The 19,848-nt window shown below is 48.0% G+C and overlaps 2 protein-coding genes across 9 annotated transcripts; one reads left to right on the top strand and one right to left on the bottom strand.

Annotated features, from left to right (window-relative positions):
• Positions 1-452: 452 nt before the first annotated feature.
• On the bottom strand, positions 453-9,685 carry eif2s3 (eukaryotic translation initiation factor 2, subunit 3 gamma). Of its 2 annotated transcripts, none has more exons than XM_078938852.1 (13): positions 9,551-9,685; positions 7,648-7,758; positions 4,712-4,775; positions 4,495-4,622; positions 3,155-3,276; positions 2,890-2,984; positions 2,113-2,271; positions 1,905-2,039; positions 1,731-1,825; positions 1,511-1,655; positions 1,181-1,350; positions 917-1,089; positions 453-795 (listed from the first exon to the last, which is right to left on the bottom strand). In XM_078938852.1, the coding sequence occupies exons 2-13, from the start codon at positions 7,714-7,716 to the stop codon at positions 732-734; spliced, it is 1,419 nt and encodes a 472-aa protein (XP_078794978.1). In that variant the 5' UTR covers positions 7,717-7,758; positions 9,551-9,685; the 3' UTR covers positions 453-731. The 2 variants fall into 2 exon arrangements, with proteins under 2 accessions (XP_078794978.1, XP_011486898.1); XM_011488596.4 differs by lacking the exon at positions 9,551-9,685 and adding an exon at positions 8,082-8,153.
• On the top strand, positions 9,635-19,524 carry klhl15 (kelch-like family member 15). 7 transcript variants are annotated; one of them, XR_013652380.1, is made up of 11 exons: positions 9,721-9,862; positions 10,974-11,061; positions 11,841-11,950; positions 12,102-12,240; positions 13,152-13,340; positions 13,419-13,643; positions 14,429-14,590; positions 14,954-15,163; positions 15,350-15,540; positions 15,620-16,472; positions 16,558-19,524. XR_013652380.1 is itself a non-coding variant. In XM_078938850.1 (11 exons), exons 4-11 carry the CDS (start codon positions 11,931-11,933, stop codon positions 16,377-16,379), a joined length of 1,896 nt encoding a protein of 631 aa, XP_078794976.1. In that variant the 5' UTR covers positions 9,724-9,862; positions 10,755-10,861; positions 10,974-11,061; positions 11,841-11,930; the 3' UTR covers positions 16,380-19,524. The 7 variants fall into 7 exon arrangements, 5 of the variants coding, with proteins under 5 accessions (XP_023805979.1, XP_023805977.1, XP_023805976.1 ...); XM_078938850.1 differs by adding an exon at positions 10,755-10,861 and having other exon boundaries at positions 9,724-9,862; positions 15,620-19,524; XR_013652379.1 differs by lacking the exon at positions 11,841-11,950.
• The last annotated feature ends 324 nt before the right edge of the window (positions 19,525-19,848 follow it).

The raw sequence follows: 19,848 nt of genomic DNA, 5'->3' as shown, positions 1-19,848 counted from the left end.
TTCACACTAAATTTGTACCAATTTTTCCAGCAATTTTACATTTAGATTCTCTAGAAAAAGGTTTTTCCATAACCTTTTTTCCATGTGAGCACTTTTTTTAAAGAACTTGCCTCAACTCTAAGATATTTAAATGAATAAAAATATTTTTCTGTAAATATCTTCTTAACCCAACTTCTAACATCTGTTCTGTGGATTCATGTTGATAAATTCCAGCATCACCAAAAAAAACATAAAACTCCTAAACCTTTAAAATCAGAGAAACAAATGAATCCATCATTTAAATCAACGTTGAGAATTCTGGAGTTTTCTGTGGTTCATTTTAAACATCTTATTGTCTCTTTAAAAACATAAAACTAAATTATTATTGGTTCCCAGATGAGTTTCAATCTTTCTTCCAATAAACTGTTTTGCATTTCTGGAGCTGCAACAACAAATGCTGGAGAAAGAGCAAAGATGTTTGGAAATTTCCTTTATTGAGCTGACATCTGCTGCAGCACAGGGTTTCCTCTGCACTGATGGACTCCTGCAGGCTGCAGGATTGTTCTCCAAGTCCAAAGCTGCTCCTCTGCTCCTGCGCTCCTCTGCTGCAGCTGAACAGACAGGAGGAGCAGAGAAACAGAGGAGCCTCCTCCCCAGGTGTTCCTGCTGGTTCTCTTCCTCGTCCTCTTCCTCCGTGAGGCCAAATAAAAACAAAATAAACACTAGATGAGTGGCTCGGCTGGGAGCTCTTCTCAGTCGTCGTCCACTGTGGGTGTGATGGTCACGCCCCTTCTGATCTGCCCCCAACCAATCAGACTAGGGACAACAAAAGCAGATTGATCACAAAAATATACAAAAGCGGAAAACGGACATATTGAACGTCGTCTTCAGATTAAAGGAGAGAACTTTGAAAAATGTTTCCTAGACTTCCTCGTACCGCCAGTGTTTCTCCACACGCCGACTCAGAGCGATCTTCTCCCCCACCTCCGTGCACACGGGGTTGGTGAGGACGATCTTGGCCAGATCGGCCTTGACGGCGCTGACACGCCCACCTGTTGACAGCGAGCCGATGTTCACCATCAGAACCTCGTTTTTGGACAGTTTCTGGACCTGCAGGACAGACGGGCAGCCGGTTAACAAGAGGCCTGCTGCCGTTGAGACTTGCTGTAAAACAAACTTTTTCCCAGGATGCACTGCTCACCTTGGCTGCTTTCTTGTCCCCTTCTGTGCGCACTCCCAGCAGCCTTCTGAGCAGGAAGTAGGAGATCTCCAGCTCCGTGAAGATCTCAGGCAGCGCGCCAACAGCCCCCAGAACCTGGCCGACCATGCGGTCAGCCCGGCACAGCGTCGGGTCGATCTTTGTGCCCACACCTGCACACAGGTACACCCGTCAGGGCTAACGTCTCTGGAAAAGGTCAGTGAGGTCAGCGCAGGCTTTTAGGACCGTCACGCCGACCTTCACTCTCTGGAAGAATGTAAAAGGTGAACTCTGCTGGACACGCTGGCCCTGGCGGCGCAGCAAACACCTCACCTATCAGGCCTCCGGGCGCGGCGTACTGCAGGTCGTTGTGTTCAGCGAACAGAGACACGATCTTGGAGAAGATGGGTTTGCACATCAGCTTTCCTTCCTGGTCTTTGGAGACGATTCCCGGCCGCACCTCGATCTCCTGGCCGACCTGCAGCTCCAACAGGAAACCGGGTCAGAGGTTCTGAGCCGACAGAAGCAGCTGATGAGGATGACTGAGCCTCACCTTCAGGACTCCCTTCAGGATGCTTCCTCCGGCCACGCCTCCTTTCAGATCGTCCACCTCGCAGCCGGGCTTGTTCACGTCAAAAGATCTGATGACTGCCAGAAGAAGAGAAAACACGCTCACACAAACGCCAGGACATGAAGTAGCAAAAGTCAACCGGCGTTGTGCTCTGACCGATGAGTCTGGGCTCGGAGATGAAGTCTCTGACGGGAACTGGGATCTTCTTCACGATGTACTCACAGACCACCTCGATGTTGTACTTGAGCTGGGCTGAGATGGGAATGATGGGGGCGCCCTCAGCTACTGTGCCTGCAGAACAAACCCAGTCCTCAGTGAGAACGCTCTGCAGCGGCAGCAGCGCACAACCGCCTCAGCGGCTCACCCTGCACGAAGGCCAGGATCTGCTCGTGCTGCTCCTTAGCCTGGCTCTCCTTCACCAGGTCGATCTTGTTCTGCAGGATCAGGATATGCTTCAGCTTCATGATCTCTATGGCAGCCAGATGCTCCGACGTCTGAGGCTGAGGACACGACTCGTTCCCCGCTGGACAGACACAAACACAGCTCAGCACAGCACCAAAGAAATAAAACAAACAGTTTGACTGCAAAAAGGTTTTAAAAAATTAAAAATGAAGTACCACAGAGAATAAAACACTTCTTTTTTGACAACAATAAAATTCTGATTCGAACAAAACCCATTTATTGACGGTATTCTGATGTTTGTTCAGAGACCGTTTGAGAAATATCAGCTGCATCATGGGAAATCAAAAGCTCCAAACTATTTTACTGAAACATTTAAAAAAAAAAAACAAAGTCTAAAGAAGATACAACTATGACACTCAGGAGCGTTTCCATAGTTACAGTGAACGCACACCATGACAGGAACAGGCAGAGTGTTAGGCTGTCAGTCATTGACGTGTGGCATTAAGAGCAGCCAGAGGGACTTTATCATCCAATATTGACATTCTGCTCAAATGTTACTTATAGACAGTAAATGTAGTAAATGTCTTTGTGGGCTTAAAGGTGCTCATGTTTAGCGGTTTGGGTTTTTAGACCAACACCTCTTTAATGAAGTGCTGGACGTTCAGACCGTAAACCAGCACGGTCATCCTGCTGAATCCAGACGCATTACGGCGAGGAGCGGAAACTCCATGACTCTTACCGATCAGCAGCAGAGCTGCGTCCATGACCGCGGCGCCGTTCAACATGGTCGCCATCAAAATGTCGTGACCGGGACAGTCCACGAATGACACGTGCCTGCAGGAGGGGGAGGAAGCTTTGAGTGCATCATCCAGTCAGGGTTCACAGAGATCATGTGTGGGAGAATGAACACAACGGGCTCTGAAAGGTAGGCTGAGCCTTCCTGAGGTCACGTGGTTTCGAGTGGAATGTCTTTTCTAGTCTCCAACGGGTCTTTGCTGCCTCACCTGACCAGCTTGAAGTGTCCTTTGGTTCCTGGGATGTCTGTGGGAAACTCATCCGGAGTGCTGCTGCCACATGACCGATAGCACTCCGGTCTGGGACAGCTGGGGTCGTCCAGCTTGTAGACCTGCAACAGAGAACAGGGGGTGGGGGGTGAGGATGGGGTTCTGGACTCTGGAGTGGGAAGGAGAGTCTGTCCAGCTTCCATACATATAGTGAACACCGGGCCATCAGAGGTTCTGAAGCAGAGATTACTGAACACAGCACAGCCCCCCCAGCTGGCTAAATCCATCACGGCAAAGTAGGGGTGTTGGGAAAAATCGTTTTGGCGATATGGTTCATTTGGCGATACTTTTATGGATTTAAAATGCTGTCAGGACGATATTTCTTTAATTATTTCTGACCGTCCTTCAGCGTCTGCCTCTTGTTTTCAGCTTCAATCTCCAACCACTAGTTGGCAGCAGAGAACACAGAGCCTCTCAGAGCAGCTCCACACCACACAGAACAGGAAGAGCTCAGCTAGAGGCAGCTTTTTTATTGTTATGAGACATGAACTACTAAATTTTTATTTAGGATGGTACCGGACCAAAACTCTATGTCATGTTGCTGCCAGTAACATATAAAAACGTGGATTGTGGTGCTTTTTAGAGGCTCAGATAAGAACAGCAGCTGCACAGCGGCTAATGCACTCAGCATCAACCAAAATGCTATTGGCAAAGCGGGCCAAAGTTCTGCAGAACCTCCAAGCAATAGATTCTAGTTAGCGACTTGATTGATCAGAGGGATGTGTACAACGCTCTGAAAAAAAGCCGACATTGTGGCGATGAGCGTTACTAGTTTACTTCCGCGTGTGAGAAAGCGTAGCTGCATCAGTGCAGAGCAGACTGTGATGTAAACAAAGCATCTTTGCAACATTATAGCGTCTCCTTCATCCTGTCAGGCTGCCTCATCATCATCACTTTACTATTTCTGTGTTTTTCCCCCTTCATGTTTGAAGCACTATGAATTTGCCTGGGTAAAAGCAACTTCTATATGAGATACAGTGCTTAACATCATTAAATAAACTCAATTTGACAATGTTACTACTATGTAAGGCATATAAATATTCAGGTAGAGGTTTTTTCTAAGTCATGCTCTTAAAAAAAGACAGAAAATGTGTTCTGGTACAGAATCGGGATACGTATCGCTTCTCCAGACTCTGACCAATACACAACCCTACTGCTCATCAGTCTGTTCTGCTCCACTTCCTCCAGTAGAACTTGGGTTTCATGGTTGGGATGTTTCGTTTGGGGGCTGTCTACATCAGTGTGCGTTTCTCCGGATCAGAACTCAGCCCTGCTCTCACCTTCGCGTTGGCATATCCTAACTTGATGGTGATGTTCCTCTCCAGCTCGTTCTTGAAGCGGACGGTGTGAACTCCAGAAATGGCTTTCACCACCGTGGACTTTCCATGGGCCACATGACCAATGGTGCCTGAGGTGGAGACAACAACAGTGGACTCAGAACCGTCTGGGTTTTGATTTTTTCCCCCACAAAGGCCCCAAAACGGGTCACTTGGTTACCGATGTTGATGGTGGCCTGTCTGCTGATGATCTCTGGAGAGAGGGGCGTCAGGGTGGACACATTCTGTCAAGAGAACAAACCGTGAGAGGCTGAGCGCACAGCGACAAAAAACAACACAAACACAGGAGTTCTGTCCGCAGACAGACGACCCGGTTTGGTCCTGGAGCTGAACAAAGAGGATCAGGACAAGAATGCAGAGAAAAACCTCAACTCTAACATCAGAAGCAACTGAAACCAGCAACTGTCTGAGTCAAAGTCCTGCCTATGTGTTTACCCACCGCTCCACATGCTGGGGGGTGGGGGTGGGGTAAAGGAATACACACATAATAAACCATTACTCCATCACATGGGAGGGGTGAGTAGTTTGAGACCTGGAGGAAGTATTCCACTTCATTCCAGCCGACAGCCGTGGCATCAGACTCAGAGGTGCTGGTTCTAATCCCAGCAGCAAACTGCAGGCGTCCTGACTGAACTGTTTCAGCAGCAGAATTTAAACGGAACTGCAGCAGAGTCGGGCAGTGAACGCCAGTCACTTCTGCTGAAGGAACAATTTAGACGGGTTTAACGGACAGTTGGGAGCAGAGCTTTAGGAACAACCTGATTTTGATGATTCACTCTAGCAAACATTAACACCAGTTTCTCTGCTTCACATTCTGATTATACGCAAAAACTGGATTCTTTCAGTGAGATTTTCCCCTCGTTGGGAGTTTGGAACCACAGTCTGTGGACCTCTAAAGCCTTACGTTTGGGTGATTCTGAACTCTGTTGTTGTTCGGTCCTTTGATCTACCCAGTACATGTTCATCTTCTCCTTTTATCTTCTTCATATTCGTTATCAGATGATGTTTGCTGGGCGTCTGATGTGCACAGGGCAAAAGGAACTGTAAGAGAATTGTGGCACACCTGTGCAGCTCATCACCTGGTCTGGCTCTGCAGTTCAACCGATCATCTGGAGTTTGTTATGCAGTGATCGGGCTGAACTGGTACCAGCACTAAGAACATGATCCTCACAGAGCTGCACGTGTGATGATGTCATCAGCTCCGAACTATGACCATAGGCAAAGGGCAGTGGGTTCTGGAAGAAGCCCGTTTGCTTCCTCCGCTGGAGTCTCCCAAGCGGCCGTGAGGTGTGATGTCGCAGGACCAGTTCTGCAGTTAGAGGTCAGATGCATCAGAGCGTTCAGGCAGGACGTCTTCTTCAATGGAACCTTCTTCTGGGTCAGTCTTAGGTAGAGCAGCTCAGTGGCCTGGTGGTGTAGCGTTCCCTGAGACTGGGAGGTTGTGGATTCAAATCCACAGTTGGATCAAACTAAGGATTTTAAAATGTGGCTGAATGCTTCCCTGTTTGACACAGAGGGTTCAACCGCTAAACGGTTCCTAAATGCAGCTGTGACTGCCGCTCACCGCTGCCACAGCGGACCGGTGACCTGTAGGAAACTCATTTCCCACAGCCGGGTGTTTGACTGACGGGACTGTGACTTCTCAACATTCGAAAGGTGCTGCAGAATCCTGCACAAGCGATCCGGAAGAGGAGGCGGTCCAAGTGCGTCTGGGAAGCAGTGGGTCTCTCAGAGTGATTTAACATCCACTCCAATGAAAACAGTGTTTTTAACATCTTCTTGAGGCATCTTTCTGATGATGGAGGACATGAATAAAGACAATTAAGATGAGAGTTGAGTTTCAGAGTATTAATTTAAACTGTTGTGAATCAGGAGCAGACGCAAAAACGTAGCTGGAAGAAGTTTGTATCGTCTGAACTGGAATCTGAGTCAAAAATGGATCGCTGTAGTGTTGCTCGCCATTTGTGAGAGGGGCCTGACTGCAGACACGATGGCGCCAGACATAACCACCCAGAAATTATACAACTTAACCTCATCCTAACCCAAAAGGATTCAGAAAAAATAGGAAAAAAAACTCTTATGAAAGCTAAAAATGGGAAAAAAGCGCAACTGTTAGGGTCACCAGTTAAAATAAAGTTTTTCTGTGCGATGTGGGGGGACTTCCGGTTCCAGAGGAGGATTTCTGGTTCTGGACATTCATGTCTGCAGCTGGGTCTTCTGGATTTTTGTTGCCCAGATCATGTTAGGTTAGGGGGTGGAAAGGGCTGCAGGAGAGCATGTTAACAGAGAGCTCTCAACAAAAGGCAGGGGAAGGGGGGGCAGACTTACTCTCAACAGTTTCTCCCACAACTCAGAGGTGAAATTCTAATCCTGCAGATTTCAAAGATCTCCATCTTGAGGATTCTGAGCGACTTGTTGATGTAGATGCTGAGTTTTCGGATTGATCCAACTTTGATCTGATTGATTCTCCTCTTGGTCCAGACTGGGGTTTCCTTTCCATCACACTCCTGACTGCTCCTGCCGGAGCTTCCTCCTCCCACCTGTTTTGACCATAGTGATGTCTCACCATCATGACGATTCAATAAACATTAATGCCATTGACAGACATTTTCCTTTGGTTTGGTTATAAAGCGGGTTCAACTTTGTTGGTTTTCTTAAGTGTGGGACCTTTGGACAAAGTGATTTAGTCCTGTAAAAGCACAGATGGTCAAACAAATAAACCTGGAAGTATCTCGACTATCTGAACCTGTGGAAACGGGACAGAGGGAACCGGACCCGGGCCGGACGGCTCATGTCATGAACGGGACTGTCACTCAAATCCCACACGAAGGTTACAACAAAAGCACTTATTATCCAATAGTGAAGAATCAATGGAATTCGAACGACTGGAGTGAATGTGAAAGGAACAGAAGGGGGGCATGTGCTTTCCGCCCGGCCGTGCTGCCTCCGTCATGTGCCGGGTGTTGGCAGGCATGGCAGCTCCGACGTTGCTTCGCGGTCGTGTTTGTCTTTCTGAGCTCCGTTCCTGTAAAATAACCAGCCAGCGGGCTCCGACACACAACCGACACACTGCAGGGGTGACAAGGGGACACTCACCAAAGTGTTGAGGTCCTGTTTAGCCAGGTGAGGCTGCCCGAGCGTCGAACCGCTTTCATCACCCGCCATCTTGGATGAAAGAGGAACGAGATAGTAGGCTCTGGCGAATGCCTGAACAAGGCAGAAAACAATCGCCTCAGTTCAATTAGATTATATTTTCATTCTCTGTAGCTTTTATCTTTTACTGGGACCAGAGTTAAATCTCAGAATAGGAGAACACGATCTGGGTGATGGATGTATTTCAGTTTATAAATAACTTTAGTTTGAACCCGCGTGTTTTATCCGAGTGGCTACGTTGGGGTCCTTCCTGAACAGATGATGCAATTTATCTGTTCTGGTCCTTTTCACAAGTTTTTTTAATCAAGTTATCGCTGTCCACATTTTTTGTAGATCTATTCATCGTTTAAAGGTTCCTGTTTAGGTTAACATATTACCTAAGTAAAAGCGTGTGAATGATCGGGTTCGTGAATGAGTAGTCGAGGTGCGTCCTTTGAAGATGACGTAACAAAGTGACGATCTGTAGTCGTTCTTCTAATTTGTAGTCCACATCTGTACTTTCTGTCAGAAACAACCTGAAACCTGCTCTCATTTATTCTGGTCTTGTGAATTCACACAAAAATTTTGGAAAAACATTCACAAATTTATCACCGACTCTATTTTTGCTGATATACAACTTTACTATAAAAACGTACTATTTGGTTTCCATAGTTTTGATCTCAAAGACCGTGATGCTTTCTTTTGTATAGACATGTTTTTATTTATGGCTAAATTTCATGTTCACAAAAGCTAATTTTACAATAAAAAAACTGATTTCTTTGTGTTCAAACTAGAACTGCAGCAAGTTAATTTTAGATTCAAAAAATACAAAAGCTCAAAAATAATTAACATTTGTAAATCTTTTGGAATACTGACATAAGTTTACTCTAGCATTTTCTCTTTTTTCCCTATGTTTATTTCTTTTTTCTTTCTTTATATTTAATTTTTATTCCCTTTTGTTTGACTGTTACTGATAATTAAAATCTTCCTAAGGATGTAACACGTTTATTCTGTATTCAGAATTGTAATGTACATTATAGAAGCATAAATGTTGCATTTTTTTGTTCTGTATGTTGCAATTGTTCAATAAAAAAATAAATAAATTAAAATTCCTGCCACAGACTTGAATTTCTAATGAACTCCTTCCACTCTGCAGAAACTATGATCTAGAAAAAGACACAGGTTTTTTGATTGTGACTAAAAAACTGCATCAACATAATTAAAAAACCACTGGGAACACTTTGACATTCACATTAGCGGTGCAACAAAAATGGTGATCAATATCAGAGGATCCAACTGTAGAATTTGGATCCAAATTTCAGCTCAGACGAGGAAAACAAAGACCCACATGGATTTACAGACAGTGGAGGAATCAGAATGAAGCAGAGCAGGGAGACGCTAGCCTGCCCAGCGTAGCTTCAACATCACAAATACAATGTTTTTCACAACATTTTTTTGTCTGCTCTCGATTCACAGTGATTTGAATACAGAAGTACTGAGAAATACAAAACCGAGCTTAATTTTTTAACACCATTTTCATCAGAGTGTGTCTTTAAGTTTACAATAGTATATCAAAAGTAAACTTCAAATATACTGCCTTTTTAAGTGTAGACTGAGGATACTTGTAGTACAGTTAAACAGGTTCCTTTTGTTAAGGGTGTGTAACTTTGTAGTTACTATAACAGTGAAACCTTTTATCCATGGTGGTTTAAATCGGGTTTTGATATTTACCACAGAAAGCTACATTACGTTGTAATATTTACATTTAATTGTTGTATTTATTTTATATTTCTTGTTTTTTAAACTGCTTCAATCTACAAACATCTGTGTGGTATAAACCAGAAACCAGGTTCGTGTTTTTCTTCACCTGTAGTGATACATGTTCGTCAATAGACGATCTTCGGCGGACTGCACTACGCCCTTCAGTTCCGCCCAGAAGGGAAATGACGCCACTGCAGAAGATGGCGTCCGTGTAGTCCGGCCACCGCGGTGGCTCTTTGGCCGTGTGATTCGCCTCCTTGTCGGGGCTCTCCGCGTCCGCGCATGGGCTCCAACACAGCTACGGCGGTGAGCCACTGCCGCCCGTTTTCTTGAACACGGAAACGAACTCGCAACTTCATGTCCGAAGGCGCCAGAGCTGGCTGGTCGAAGAGGGGTTGTGGGGATTCGCACCGCCGAGGTGAGCTGTTTGGATTTAGCCACTAAGCTAAGCCGTTCCTCTGTTGACCAGCGCCGACAGCCGTGAACGTGGATCCGGAGCGGCGGGCGGAGAGCCGCGGACCGTTGATGGGGTTTCCTGCCCGTGACGGAGCGCTGCCCTCCGGCCCCCGGAGCCGCCTGGAGCCCCTTTGATTCGGGAGCAGCAGCTCTCACTCCGGACTCCTGCGGGCAGAACCTTGTTTACGTGACGGACGAAAGCACTCAAACGCACCATGATTTGTCACGGGGCAGCTGTGATTCTGTGACGCGTTCACGGCCATCACCTGCAGGAGCGCCGCCGTACACCTGCTGTTGTTTTTCTGTCGTGACTCGGAGAAAATCCGGGTGCTGAGTCCCGCACACACCTCCAGGTTTGGGCCCTTTGAGACCCCCCAACACGCCAGACCATAATAATATCTCCGGAGTTATTGCAACAAACGAGAGAACTGATACGTCACTATAAATCAAACGGACCCTCTTCTTTTTGTGCATCTCTGAAAGTAGCCTCGAGCTGTTTTACTCATAATGTTCTGAAGTGATGGTTGTCATCGTTCCTGGGATTAGTTTTCAACAATCAAACGTTTGTTTTGCTCAGGTTTTTTCCCACTATTATACAATTATTTACCTGTGAATTAAATTAACTTTATTCCTTTAAAACCAAATGACAACAGATGTGTTTTAGAAAACACAGAAAAACATTTAAAAAAGGAATAACGTCAGATGTTTCAGTCACGTTTAATCCATCATTTCAATGGGATTGTATTTAAATAACGACATATGTAGGTGACAGATTGCAGGTTTTCCTGTACCCAACGTTGAGCGACTGTAAAGAAGATGGTCGGTCCTGTAGGTCACAGGGTTCTGTTCTTCAGGCCAACCGGACCTCATTTGGAAGGAGCAGATCCTGTGACAGAACTCCCTCTAACATGACGTGTACCTGCAGCAGAACCAGACGGTTCCTTTGGATCGTGTCTGAGTGGTGGGGACTGAAAAAAAGAGGAATCGGTTTCAGTTCTGGGGTGTTTGTGGGGAAGCTCCTGGTCTTTGAACCCATCATCCTCTGAACCTTTGTCTCCTGTGTGTTCTGGTAGAACCAGGGAAACACAAACACAGGAAATGCGAGCGACCCCTTAGTGCTCAGCTGTCACAGCCTGTGATCGCTCGCTCGGGCTCCAAAAGGTACGACCCCCTCCCCTCCCCGCCTCACTCCATGTTTCAGCTCCACAGACACTCATGACATTTCATGCTTTCATGCCTGTAGTTTATACAAAGTCACATCTTCAAGCGTTCCTGTTTCTTGTGGTACAAATATGACGTTTGCTGCAGATGCTGTCTATAATTTAGACTAATAAAGCTTTCAAATGTTTGAACCTCAACAGGTTTGCTTAAAACAAGAGTTTGCTGCATCAGAAAACTGAACCATAGCTGTTCTCTTCACTGATAATCATTGTTTAAATGTCCTTTAGTTTTTGAAAATAAAAATATATGAAGTGAGAAACGGCTAAGATTAAATGTCTAGATGATGTTCTCTGATTTCCTAGTTATAGTAGGAACATGAGTTTCAAAGGCTGTCATTGCAAACACAGTGAAGCAGTCTAAAGCCCCGTGCTGCCCAAAGACGTGCCTGTCTGTTAATCTGCTCAGACACTGGCTGATGTCGTGACTTTTAACAGAAACCGTCTGACATGTGACTGAATCTGAATCCTTATCAAACGATTCATTTTCCTCCTGGAACGACCTCAGTCTCTGTAAAAACCTGAGTCCAGAGAGGAGGCCGTTAGCATCACGCTGAGGTCAAGCCTGACCCCATGCTCTTCCTGAGCTGAGTCAGCTGACCTCTGCGCTGCTGATGTGTTTCCTCGCTGTGGACTCATGGCGGCTGCGGCGTGGATGGCGTGGAGCTCCGGGCAGCAGCAGCTCTGCTTTAACGTGGTGGTTGTGTTGGCTTTGTTGTTCAGGTGATTGACGCTCAGAAAAGGGACTTTGTTAACATCGTCTGGACACAAAGGGGCACTGTCCTCTGATTGGCTCGGACAACCCCCTCTGACATGCCCGTGGCCAATCAGAGGTGAGTGTGCTGTGTGTGTGTGTGTGTGTGTGTGTGTGTGTGTGTGTCCATCAAAGCAGTGAGGGTGGGCGTGATGGTCATGGGGGGTGTTTGGGGCGGGGGCTGGAGCAGCCGGAACACGGTCCCCCTCTCACTCCGCCTTCTCCCACAGGTGTGTGATGTCGGGGGCGGATGTGGAGGTGTACCTGTCCCAGGTGCACGACGGCAGCGTGTCGTCGGGCTTCCGGGCGCTCTACGAGGAGCGCCTGCTGCTGGACGTCACGCTGCTGATAGAGGAGCACCACTTCCAGGTGAGGAACCGTTTAGTGAACCCGTGGAGGGGACTTTTACGGGGGGGGGGGGGGGGGGGGGGGGGGGGTTTGGAGACGCGCTCCTGAACTCCTCGTGTGGTTTCTTCAGAGGCCTCGTCTGAGGTCAAAGCAGAGGCGTTTTGGGGCGGACCAACCCAAACCGCTGAGCTGCACAGCTGCATTCAGTTGTGCTGTTATCCCTGCCTCTGCTGCTGCTGTTCACCTGCATCAGGTGTGTTTCTTAGAGGGGTTTCCCCAGCAGGGCTGTTGGAAGTAAAGCAGGAAAGTGGCCCTTAAAGACCCACTCACTGGAAAAGATAGATGTTTTTGGTGTTTTTAACATGTTTTTGTGGCTTTTTCCTCATGATGGAGGATGTAGATGAAGAAAAACAAGCTTAAAGTTACATTTCTGAGTATTTATTTATTTAAATGGTTGTAAGTCAGGAGTAGAGGAACGAATGCTGTTTGGAAACAATCGTATTTGTGATGTAGAAGCTGCACTGGGAAGGCTACAGTCTTCCTGCTCCGCTCCATTCTGATCATCCACTGTCAGACAAACAGATCCACGAACGTCTTTGTTTCCATGGTCTGAACTGGAATCTGGATCAGAACTGGACGGATGGACAGCTACGATATTGCTAACAATTTTTGTTGTACCGCTAATGTTAGCTTGGGGTTGTGAGGAGCTTTAAGATAGCGGGATTATGCACGGAGGGAAGAGGGGCGGGGTTGCTCCATGCCAACAGTCTCGCCCACAACTCAGAGGTGAATTGCTAATGAACTCCTTGTGTTCCCGAGTTCACTGTGTATGTGTGCATCGCTGCCGCTGCTGCTGCTGCTGCTGCTGCTGCTGCTGGGCTTCAGCCAGTGAACGGTCCAGAGGACTTGATGTGTTGATTCTTCTCCTTCAGGCCCACAAGGCGCTCCTGGCGACTCAGAGTGACTACTTCCGGGTCATGTTCACTGCAGACATGAGGGAGAGGGACCAGGACAAGATCCACATGAAGGGGCTGACGGCCGCCGGCTTCGGCCACATCCTGCGCTTCATGTACTACGGCTCGCTGGAGCTCAGCATGCCCACCGTGCAGGAGATCCTGCAGGTAACTGGATCCCCGCCACGACACAGAAAGCTGTAGCTTTACCAGAGCTGACGGGATACACCTGTTCTGACCCGGCAGGCGGCCATGTACGTCCAGCTGACCGAGGCGGTGGAGTTCTGCTGCTCCTTCCTGCTGGCGAAGATCTGCCTGGAGAACTGTGCTGAGGTCATGCGGCTCCTGGAGGACTTCAGCGTGGGCGTGGAGGGCGTCCAGGAGCAGCTCGACAACTTCCTGCTTGACAACTTTGTGCCTCTCATGAGCCGAGCCGACTTCCTGTCCTACCTCAGCCTCGAGAGACTGCAGGTTTGCCACAGACAGACGCTCAGCGCGTGCATGAGGCCGCCGAACGCTGACAGCAGGTCAGGTCAGGCAACAAAATGATTCAGTCAAACGATGAGGAGAAGAGCTCGATTCCATCTCATCTTTAAACCTAAACTGGTCCTGAAACAAGAAGCTTCTCCAGCAACAGGATCTGGGTGTAATCTGGAAATGCCGCTCCTCTCTGAGGACGCCCTGAGTTTTTGCATCGTGTTTCCATGTTCTGCTTCTTTGTTTGGGTCCAGGATCAAACGCTAAAATGATCCGTTTCTGCCTCACCACACAGGCGTTAAATGGTAAATGGCGTTTACTTGTTCAGCGCTTTTCTACCTCCCCCGAAGGTCCAAAGCGCTTTACAGTCACAGTCCCGTTTCACACACCGATGGCGGCTCCGCTGCCGAACACTGTGGCCAACCTTCCACCAGAGGCAAGGGGGGGTTCAGGCAAGGCAGGAATCGAACCTGCAGTCTTCCTACCAGAGGTCGACTGCCCGCTCTCTGCACCACGGCAGCCTTTCTAGCTCACCACACAGGCGTTAAGCGTGCCAGATAGGAACTGTCAGTACAGAGAGGAAACCAAAACATCCGATTTAGGCTGAATTCTGATGAAATCCTCGGACTCAGCAGTGTGATTTTTGTTTGTGTGTCTTTTTGAGAACAGACTTGATCATTTGAACTAATTTAGGTCAAACTAAACGTAGGTTAAGCAGCCAGCAGTCGTTGCAGTAAGGTCAGAACCATAATGCATCTCTCGTGTTTCTGTCTGAACAGGCGTACCTGAACAGCGACGCCCTGAGCCGTTTCCCCGAGATCGAGCTGTACGAAGCCGTCCAGGCCTGGCTGAGACACGACCGGCGGCGCTGGAGGCACACGGACACCATCGTGCAGTCCATCCGCTTCTGTCTCATGACGCCCGCCAACATCTTCGAGAAGGTGGTGGCTGACACGTTTGCAGATTTGTGGTTTATGTTTTGACTGCAGCAGATGTGGATCTCTGTGGTTTTCAGCTTAGAGGAGCAGCTGTTTCAGCTCCACCATCAGTTTCAGAGAGCAGAGCTTCCCCTCTCTGTGGGGCGCCTTCATGAAGTTTAAACCCAAAAGAAGCTCAGAATGTCACCCCTCTGAATGACTGCCCTCATTTATATGAGTGCATTGCAGCTCCAGCTCATGTCTGTCTCTCCCACTGTGGCTTCTCTCTATATTTCCCTTTATTACAAGGCGCTGCTACCCATAATGCCTCCCACTCTGCAGAACACCATGCATCCCTTCTGATGTTCTCTAATGTTTTCCTCTCAGGTGAAGACGTCTGAGTTCTACCGGTACTCCAGGCAGCTGAGGCAGGAGGTGGATCAGGCCCTCAGCTACTTCCAGGATGTCAACCAGCAGCCTCTGGTGGAGACGCAGTCCAACCGCATCCGCTCCGTGCGGCCGCAGACGACGGTCTTCAGGGGGATGATCGGCCACAGCATGGTCAACAGCAAGATCCTGCTGCTGCAGCGGCCAAAGGTCAAGAACAATCCTTCTTGTAATTCTATCTGTATTTGTTATATTTAGATTAGTTTAAAAGTCCTTTAAATCCTGACTTCTCTTCCTTTAATCTATTCATTCAGCTGTAACGGAACAGAATTTAGTCGTTGTTATGCGTCTGCTCTGACCGGCGGCGCCTGAACGCCTCACTGACTCTGGTTGCAGGTGTGGTGGGAGCTGGAGGGCCCTCAGGTGCCGCTCAGACCGGACTGTCTGGCCATCATCAACAACTTTGCCTTCCTGCTGGGCGGGGAGGAGCTGGGGCCCGACGGGGAATTCCACGCCTCCTCTAAAGTTTACCGTTACGACCCGCGGCAGAACTCGTGGCAGCGCATGGCGGACATGTCCGTGCCCAGGTGAGGGGCCGAGGAAACTGCCGCCCTTTGACCCCGCGACGCTCTCTGACTCCACCTGGTGTGTGTGCGTCGCTTGCAGGTCGGAGTTTGCTGTTGGCGTCATTGGAAAGTACATCTACGCGGTGGCGGGACGCACCCGAGACGAGACCTTTTACTCCACCGAGCGATATGACATCACAGAGGACCGCTGGGAGTTCGTGGATCCTTATCCTGTCAACAAGTACGGCCACGAGGGGACGGTTCTGAGCGGGAAGCTGTACATCACCGGCGGCATCACCTCATCCTCCACGTCCAAGCAAGTGTGCGTGTTCGATCCCGGGCGGGAGGCGGGCGGCGGCGGCGGAGGAGGGAGCTCGGGCGGCTCAGATTCACACAGGACGCGCTCCGGCCGCGGCCCGCTGCTGCCCGGCACGCACGCCAGCTGCTGGGAGAACAAGTCCAAAATGAACTACGCTCGGTGCTTCCACAAGATGATCTCCCACAACGGGAAGCTGTACGTGTTTGGAGGCGTGTGCGTCATCCTGCGAGCGTCTTTCGAGTCGCAGGGGTGTCCGTCCACAGAGGTGTACGACCCCGACACCGACGAGTGGACCATCCTGGCCTCCATGCCCATTGGGCGTAGCGGCCACGGGGTGGCGGTTTTGGACCGACAGATCATGGTACTTGGCGGTTTGTGTTACAACGGCCACTACAGTGACTCCATCCTCACCTTTGACCCCGACGAAAACAAGTGGAAGGAAGACGAGTATCCCAGGATGCCTTGCAAACTGGACGGTCTGCAGGTGTGCAGCCTGCACTTCCCAGAGTACGTGCTGGAGCACGTGCGGCGCTGCAGCTGAGGTCTGCTGCTCCACCGAGGAACCAGGTGTTCACAGGTGGGGGGTGGGGGGACTTCTGACGCTTTCAAACCAGAGACCAGCACTTACTTAGAGGTGAGAAAACGCCGCTCTTCCGAACGAGGGCAAAGCGCGGCGCTGCAGGCCGCCACATTTTAACCGTCTGCTCGACCCGTTTCAGAATTCTCCCTGAAGCCGGTTTGTTGGTTTTTGGGGTGAATCCCTCTGCTGGTTCTGTTTCCTGTCCCCCCCCCTCCACATGTTGTGTGTCGGCTGTCTGGGCACGCTGCTGCAGAAACGCACTGGAAGCAGGACTCCACGTCAGGCATCAGACTGCCTCCTCAGGTCAAAGGTGCCGCCAGATGACAACCCCCCCCATCACTCTTCACAGCAGCTCTGCGTCTTCACATCCAAAAGCATCTGATGATGTCACAGCTGTCATTCCAACCGCAGCATTAACACAGTTCACACTCCAGTCCTGCCTCAATATCAGGTTTACAGGTAAATATCACTGATCTAGGTGAGCTTTTCTCTAAAGCGGATTAACATCCTCAATAGACAAATAATCTGTTTGATTTGAGATTAAAAGTGTCTGCATCCTAGATGACAGAGCCTGTGAGGAGCTCTTAGAAATCATCTCATTTCTCCTCCACCAAACCTCAGCGAACATTTCTGGAAAGTACAACCCAATCCCCATATTTAGTCACAACGGATAACTAGGTCCAAGTCTTTGCCGTTCTCGGTATGTCTGCCCCGACATCGGAGAGGCCTTCTTGCACAGAGAGCTGCTTCTCTGTGGGTTCAGGTAGTGCGAAACCCCAGAGGCTTCCTGAGGAAATCCAAACAGACCAGCAGCTCCTCTCAGCGGCCTGTTTGGCTCCAGAAGTCCTGCCGTTCTTCACCTCGGCTCACGCCGTGAGCGTTCCGATGCTCAGCTCTGCCTCCGTCTTCACCACAGCTGGATCAAACAGTGTGGCTGTAAGTGTGAGGTTGAAAAAACCAAAAACGTGGAGAATCCCCCAAAATTGGAAGAGGCTGGAGTTTCCAGACGTTTAGTGCAGGAGGTGGGACGCCGAGGGTCTGCTTCCAGTGCGTTCCAAACCGTTCATGTTCATGTTCAGAACACTACACTGAAGACGAGGAGGAGGAGGATGGTACACCACACAGGTGAAGAAGAAGAGGTGTCTGTGTTTGTCACTCTGTCCTGCACTTTATTTCTTCTAATTGTTTGTGTACATGACCCCCCCCCCAGCAGCTAAACAGTTGTGAAGCAAAGAGGATCGACAGTGTCTGAATGTAACGACAGCAGCAGCTGGAGGCTCTGTCTGCACAGCGTTGACCTTTGAACCTGAACCTCACATTTCCAAACACTAACCATCTGTTTTATACAGCAAATCAGGAATATGAAGGCATGACATGAAAAGAGCTGGCAGCAATAGAAACATCACATTAACTGAGGTTTACTTTTGAATTAACTGTTCACATGGAAATATCTTCAAAATGGGATTCTCATCTTTCATTTCACATTATTGCGGTCTAACCTTATGCACCAATTCAGCTCCTAAGCTAATGCTACAGTAGAGCTAGCTGCAGCTAACTGCACTGTTTGGTAGTTGGTTGTAATTTTAGCACAAGATGAGGTTATTTCATAGATATTTGTAACATAAATATTGTAGCTAAAGGATGTGAGCGCCCATAACAAACAGGAAGCAGTTCGTTGGGATTTTTAATTCCAATTTTTTCTTTAACTACATAAATTTCTCTTTCATAAATACATACTTGTCTCCTAATGAAAGACCTCATTAATTGTGGGTCTACTTTAAGGTTGACCTCATTCCAGAAGACATTAACAGAACAACCGTTAAAGTCGTTTAGATCAAGTCAGACCTTTCATTAAACAGATGGTTCATTTCAAAGTAAACCTCAGAGCAGAGCCTCAGCCTCAGTTCCAGCATCCAGTCTGTGCATCATGGGGGCTGTTGGGTTCAGACAGGCCCTGTAAACCGTTGGATTGCACATTTCAGCATTCAGACGCCTCGTTCCTGCAGCCCAGCGGCTGTTTGGTGTTGATTACCGGTATTTTTTTTATTTTATTATTTAAGCAACTGTGAAAAGGGCTAGAGCACCCACTGATGCAGTTCTGTCTGTTAGCTGCTTATTTAAGTTATTTATTTTCTCAAGTATTGCTTTTCGCCAAGCTATGCAGTACCAGTGGTCAAGTAGTTCAAACTGTGGAGAAGGGAATCCTGAATCCTGTTCTTTTTGCTCATTTCCGGTCAGCTCCGGTTTTCTTTGGAGTCCTGCCTGAAACACCAGGCTGGAGGTCAAACTGCAGTTGGTCTCTGACAGCCTGCAGTAACGTTGCTGTTCTCTGTCGGCAGACGCTCGTGTAAATGAGGACGGGACGCCTTCTTCTTCATTTTAACACAGTGTCATTTCTCTGCTGTCAGCACAGCGTTCATGCACGGCTGTTTTGATTTAAGAGGATTTGTGACACTGGAATAAATCTGCTCATCCACATTCCTTCTCAGAGGAGCTTTTAGGAGAACGGTTGGAAAGGCCACAAAAGTCTTAAGGTTTTTCCTCTTGAATCAGGCATGTTGTGTTTTGATAGTGTGGAACAAATCATCTCATTCTACATAACTACAATCTGTAAATCCCCACAAGAAAAAAACTGAAGACTGTTATATTCAGACGATGTATTTATCAATGATCTTGCTGTCAAACTCTCGTAGACATAATCTTGATATCCATGTAGATGACAAACCTCCAACTTCTGTCCTTTCAGCCACTCAACTGTTCTGTTGTCAGTTTTTCAGGGTACAAACATCTCCACCCGTTCCCATTCACTCTCATGATGTCACCACGTCTGCTGCTGCATTGTCTGCCTCCTCTTCCTCATGTCGTTCTTTGAAGAAGCTTGGAACCATAACGGGTGTCAGGCACGTTCAGTCACAGCGCATCGTCCTTTAGTCCTCCAGTCTTCAGTCTGTCTGTAGGAGACCAGAATAGAGAAGAGAAATAATTCATACCTGCATCAGAAAAAGTCAGTAAAATCAGATTAATGGATGTTATAATCTGAGTAGAGACTTTGGAAACGATTTGTAACTTCTTTCCAGAAATAAATGTTCCTATTGGTCAACTTTCAGCTGTCTGCTCCTCTTCTTTTCTCTTTACTACGCTAATTACTTGAACACGTTTGTAGTCTATAATAAATGTCATTAACACATTTAATTATGTTTGCGTCATAATCAGACTGTTGCTTGATTCAAACATCATTCTTACTGTTGAATTCTATTTTTTTTAACATTTGCTTTAAGGTTTTCCTTAACCCTTGTGCCATCCTATGACCCCCCCCCCCCCCTTCCATTGACGTGTTCTCCCTACCATGACAAAGGTGGATAAAGGTGGAAAGATTTCATGTAATCCATGGACACCAGAGAAGATCACAAATCATTGAAGAAAAAAGGTT

The sequence above is a fragment of the Oryzias latipes genome, chromosome 20, assembly GCF_053564925.1.
Source record: "Oryzias latipes strain Hd-rR chromosome 20, Olatipes_Hd-rR_3.1".
Taxonomy (NCBI): domain Eukaryota; kingdom Metazoa; phylum Chordata; class Actinopteri; order Beloniformes; family Adrianichthyidae; genus Oryzias; species Oryzias latipes.
The sequence above is the reverse complement of the archived record's forward strand: the minus strand, read 5'-3'. Positions and strand labels throughout refer to the sequence as shown.